The 6,000-nt window shown below is 42.8% G+C and overlaps 1 protein-coding gene across 1 annotated transcript; it reads right to left on the bottom strand.

Moving 5' to 3' along the window:
• Window positions 1-1,278: 1,278 nt before the first annotated feature.
• On the bottom strand, window positions 1,279-3,223 carry LOC115626062 (esterase E4). Its single transcript, XM_030521314.1, has 4 exons — window positions 2,327-3,223; window positions 2,055-2,268; window positions 1,540-1,993; window positions 1,279-1,483 (listed from the first exon to the last, which is right to left on the bottom strand). Exons 1-4 carry the CDS (start codon window positions 3,221-3,223, stop codon window positions 1,279-1,281), a joined length of 1,770 nt encoding a protein of 589 aa, XP_030377174.1.
• Window positions 3,224-6,000: the final 2,777 nt, after the last annotated feature.

The raw sequence follows: 6,000 nt of genomic DNA, 5'->3' as shown, positions 1-6,000 counted from the left end.
GTCATGCTGTCAAGCGTAACGGAACTCCGATAAGAGCAATAAAAATAAAAATAGGTTGTGGTGAGTGGCCCAGAAAAGCAACAGTAAAGTTAATGTTAGTCGTAGAGTTGAGCGGCAACATCTGTGTTTCAGGCACTGCATTTAGTAGCAAATTACACTGCAACTAATTTTGTGTAAGTTGGTGTAAAATATCCAAAGAATAGTGTTACATGGTGAATGGAATTGTAGGCTCGGGGCACTTCAATCAATTTGTTTTTGGAGCAAGCTAGACTGTAAAATGCTTTAAAGTAGATTTTAAAGAGTAATTTATAGCATTAAAAAATCAATTTATTTCATAAGCACATCATTCTAGGCACATTATTCGTGAACTTGAATTCGGTTTTGAATAACATAGTGTTATCATAAATTTGTGACTTAAAGTCACTTTTTGGTTCGTAAAAGAAAATACGTATAAAATCAGATTATTGAATTAAAATGTATAAAGCTAAAAATAATATTTATAAAAAATTTGTTGTTAAAATTCAGATCGGTATCTAATAATACGAAATAATAAACTTCTTATCGTAACTGATTGCTGAATTAAAAATAAATATGATTTGGAAATGAAATTCAACAACAAAATAACTAAAAACGAGGACAAATAAAAAAACTATTCCAAAACAAAGCACGAGACAAGTAATTTCAAAATATTTTAAAACACTATTAGCCCTTTTCATAGCTAGTTTTTCACATTCAGCTTAAAGGTGTTTAGTTTAAGTTCTCTATTGTATTTTTTTCCTTTTTGTTATTTTTTTACAATGACAGATTATTTTGGATAGATAAAATAATTAAATAAATAAATAAATAAATTCCACTTGCAGTACAATTTCTCGCAGTGCATGGCGTAGCACGCGACACGCAAGCCCATAATGTATGACACGTACCACAGCTATCGGCACGATGACTGCCATAATATATGCACCCACACAGTGATGACACGCATACCTAACAACAACAACAGTAGCAGGAACAAACAAAACATAAACAACAACGCACATCAAATTGGAGAAGTCGAAAACGAAAATTATGCCAATTGGTTTATCACTTGGCAACAAAAACAAACGCTTGAGTAACCCTCCGAGCACCCCCCGGCACAGCCACAGCTCAAGGATCAAAACTGCGAATTCAAAATTTGTTAAGCCTTTGCTTCCGATTGCTGTTAAAAATGTTTTTATTTGAAAAACCTGTTTTGTCTTTTTATGAACCACTCGACAAACTTCAAAACTCATGTGGAAACTCTTAGATATAATCCATTATCCAGCGTTCCTTGGTCTGACGTCGCCAGTTCAAGGGGAAGAGACGTTTCCAGACCTCGTAGCGTGCCGAATTCAGACCCTCCTGCATGATTAGCTCATCCCCTATATCCAGATAGTAGCGTTTCTTGAAGCTGAATGGTCGCCAACGTATCGCACGCAGTTGCTCATCACTCGGCTTATTCGGATCACTGCGGAAATCGTAGGAGTTGAAGAACTTAAAGGCAATACTATTTTGAGAGCCTACCCTTTATAGGCGAAGGCCGAAAACATTCTAGTCATGATATCGACCATGCGGAACTCGTCATCGTCCTCGGTGAACATGCGACTGATCGAGGGCTCCACAAACAAATACATCAGATCGTCGTGATGCACCACACCGTAGGGTGACTCCTCCGGATAGTGGATGTGACTGCGACCGCCCTGGTAGGCAAACCGATAGTAGTAGACCTTAGTGGAGCGCGCTGCCAGGTGTACAAAGCGATGTATACCGAAGCCAGTCAGAGCATCCGAGTACAGAGTGGCGAGCGCTTCCAACGAGCTATTCGCATCGAGCGGCTGGGAGCCGAAATAATGCTCTCGAAGCTCTTGACTTATGTTTTGCGAGCGCGGACTGCTTGCGTTATAGAGAAAACAAATGGGAGCCAAGGCCTCAAAGTTATCATTGAAGGTGTCGAGCAGCGTGCGACTCTGAAGAATAGCTGGCACAAGAGTTCAAGGTGTAGGTTTTAGAATAGAAGATATGTTCCGTGGCTTACTCACATATGGCCGGACCCACAAATTCATCTTTCGTCATGCCCGTTATGACGGGTATTTTCATGAAATCGCCATTTTGATAACTGCGCACAGGGTCCTCGATGAGAAAACGCTCCTGTCCAAAGTCGGGCTCAACGACTGGCTTCCAAATAATCAACGGATTGTTACGTCCGAAATCAAACATGCGCGGCAAGCTATTTGCATACTCCAGATAATGTTTCTAATAGAATTTAGGTAGTAAGTAATTGAATGATGTCCAAACTAGTCGTAGCGCTCACCCCACGCAGACAATCCACTAGCTCGGCAATGCTCTCGATGGAGCACTGCAATAAGGCTGCTTGTTTCCTAGCCACATCCATTTGCTCCTCGGGCAGCGACCACTGACCCGTTGCGGCGCCACTCATTACAATAGCCCGATGGAATAAACCCTGCGACATTGGCGACACCATGTGGAGTGTCACAGCCATGGCCCCAGCCCCATAGCCCAAGAGTGTGATGGCATTGGGATCTCCGCCAAAGCGCGAGATGTGGAGCTTCAGCCAACGCAGCAGTTGAACTTGATCCTTTAGACCCATGTTGCCGGCCGCCGCCTCCGTGCCTGTGGCGAGGAAGCCCAACGTGCCCAGCCGGTAATTGAAGGTAACCAGCACCAGGTTACGATCCATAAAATACTGCGGTCCGGCAAAGTTTTTACTCTGCCCGGACAGCGAATAGAAGCCGCCGGGATGTATGAACACTATAACTGGCTTCTTCACATTCGGTTGCGCCTCGCTGGGCAGTTCACGTGTGTAGATGTTCAGGCGCAGACAGTCCTCGCTAATATCCTCGCTGAAGAGTCCCGGTTGTGGGCACTTTGGTCCATCGAAGGTGGCGTCGAGTACGTCAAACCATTGCTCAATGGGCTCTGGGGGCCTAAAGCGTAAATTGTCAACAGGTGCCTTGGCATAGGGAATACCGCGAAAGGCATAAAAATTTCGACCCGCCTGCGATGGTAAAATAGTGCCCCGTATCTTGCCCAATGCTGTGGTGATGACCAAATCGGATAGTTCCTTATCACTACCCGGTGGCAGATCGTTTAACGTTTTAGCCTGAGTGCTATTTTGACTCTGAACCTCGTTCGCATGGCCACAAAGCAGCAGCAGCCAAAGAACTAAGAATTTACACACTTTCTGCATCTGTTCGCCTTCAATTCGTGGCCAAAACTGTGGAGGCTGGGGCCATGGCTCTAAGCTTTTATAGCTCTCTGTTGGCATGATTTTGTGTCACATAAAATATGCAAATTGATGATATTGTGGATTCGACATGAAACACGCTGTTCCCAGTCGATGTGGGCGTTGTCTCTTCCTCCTTGGTTTGCGCAAGCTCTTCCCATGTCCAATTGCCAGGCGCTACACGAGAAGTCCATAAATAACACGCACAATACTCTGCAATTCTTGGGCTTCGCACACACACCCAGAGCCACCAACCAACCAACCAACCTACCTAGCTCTGTACAGCCCACGCATTTCTCCAAACTTGTATTAATTTGTTATTGCTCCAATTTTCCCACGTGAACTTTTTTGCGTGTTTGCGGCTTATTAGATTAAACGCGCGTTAAAACACCCTCCCTCGAAGCAACTTATCTGTATGACCTACCCAAAACAGAAAAAGTGATCCTTAAATACCCGCTAATAGCGTTTAATGGTGAACACAAAAGGTAAGCGACAGGCAAGTCATAAAGTTCGACCCCTCGCTACTTGCCAAGAAAGCCAGACAGACCTAGTGAAGTGTGTGTTGAGAGCTCCTTTGTGTGTTCGGTCTTCCTTCCGTGCGGCCTTTCTTTACTTGAGACATATACTCGTACTCGTAAATTGTCAGTTGGGCAAGGGCAGACAAAAGCGTGCTAATTGGATTTATACTCGTATGCAGGGTATTGTGAGAGGAAGTGGAAGTCGGTAGTTGTAGCTCAAGTTGTCGAACTTGGTGTGAAATGTTTCGTTGCCTAAATGTTTTCGGCAGAAAAGGGAACGTTCAATTCTTAATTGCAGGTATCAACGAGATGTTACATTTGAAAGGGAAATCTAGGATTGGAAGGGTGCGTTTTTGGCTTTGATGTGGGCAGACTTTGTGGCTATGTGGAATTTTATTCTAGCTTCTTAAGAGTGGTTTATATTTTATAGAAAAGCGAAAACAAGAATGTTGAAGAATACCAGATAGGTTGTACATTCCCTTTTAAGAAAGATGAGGGAGTTTAGTAAAAGAAAAGCAGAATAATTCAGCAAAGCTCTTTGGACAATTTAGTTTATTTAGACAGAAAAATGACACTAAACTGAGTGTTTTGAGTCTCTAATATAAAGCCTAAGCCAGAAGTCTCGCTAACAACTTTAGTAACAGAAAAGCAGAATAATCCCTACCAGGAAAACTCTTTGGACAATATAAGGCTAAGAGGAATTTTTCTGACTTTAGATTATGGAGCCTCAGTCTAAAAAGCTAGACAGAAAAATGACACTAAACTGAGTGTTTTGAGTCTCTAATATAAAGCCTAAGCTAGAAAGAAGCGTCGCTAACAACTTTAGTAACAGAAAAGCAGAATAATCCCTACCAGGAAAACTCTTTGGACAATATAAGGTTAAGAGGAATTTTTCTGACTTTAGATTATGGAGCCTCAGTCTAAAAAGCTAGACAGAAAAATGACACTAAACTGAGTGTTTTGAGTCTCTAATATAAAGCCTAAGCTAGAAAGAAGCGTTGCTAACAACTTTAATAAAAGAAAAGCAGAATAATCCCTATCAGGAAAACTCTTTGGACAATTAAGAGGGTTTTTTTCTGGCTTTAAAAAGCTAGACAGAAAAATGACACTAAACTGAATGTTTTGAGTCTCTAATATGTATAAAGCCTAAGCCAGAAGCCGCGCTAACATCTTTAATCTTAAGCGAAGAAGTTGGAAGACTCCATGACCTTTTCTAAATAGTTTTTTTTTTTTGATTCTTTTATCGATGATGATAGCAAACAGCTGACCTTTTAATGCCTTTGTTGGTCTTATCATAATGCCCACTAAAAACAATGTCCATCAAGTACGAGCTGTAGGCCGCAGGGGCTTGGCCAAGTCCTGCACCACCAAGGTCTTTTGAACAAATGATGGCCATTTAAAGTGGCACATTCTGAACACCTACACTGCAACCGATGCTGCACTCTGGCGATTCCAGTCACACACATTTGCATGCCGCGTATTTATAATTGATGGCTGTGCTTGCCACACGAGGCAACGTGTAGCTCAGTGTGCCTCATGCCTCGCCCAAGTAGTGAGATACACGTATTTGTGCTCAGCGCAGCGTCGATCTTCACGCCTTGCCAGCTGTGCCGTTGTTAGACATTCTGTGGTCGGCGTCATCGTCGTCGTCGTCACCATCATCGTATTACCAGGTAATTGTAACGTTAGCTCAGAGCCTCAGAGGCACGGCAGGTGACACAAATGGGAGACACTAATGACCGAGCGACGGAGCGACTAGTCGACTGGTCGATGTTGTCGTCGATGTCATGCCATGCGCCACAGGATGTGTCTGCAGTTTGTTGTCGTAAGGTGTGAAGTACACGCACACATACACACACACACACATACACATACACACATCTTGGATGATTTTATGACTCCTGCCGAGCCACAAAATGGGAAACCTACTACACGTGCCTCTCTCTTGGCTGAAGTGCTGGGACCCGCTGCCTGTGGAGATTTTGTGGGCAATTCCTATTAAAGCAGTTCCCAATTTTATTTTGATTTAATTAGTTGGCAAATGTTGACATATCGCTGCTTTAGCAGTTGAGTTTTTGTGTGTGTGGTCGCTCAACGATGATCGAAACTGCCGATTAAGTTCCGCAGAAAACTCTTATGAAAATTTTATCGAGCGAGCGTAGAAAATAAAAAAATGGCAAATAGAAAAAGCATTTTTTCAGCTACAGAGTTAAACTGTCAAAA

Source organism: Scaptodrosophila lebanonensis, unplaced genomic scaffold (assembly GCF_003285725.1).
Source record: "Scaptodrosophila lebanonensis strain 11010-0011.00,11010-0021.00 unplaced genomic scaffold, SlebRS2 tig00000080-arrow-pilon, whole genome shotgun sequence".
NCBI lineage: Eukaryota > Metazoa > Arthropoda > Insecta > Diptera > Drosophilidae > Scaptodrosophila > Scaptodrosophila lebanonensis.
This window is presented reverse-complemented; position numbering and strand designations above follow the sequence as displayed.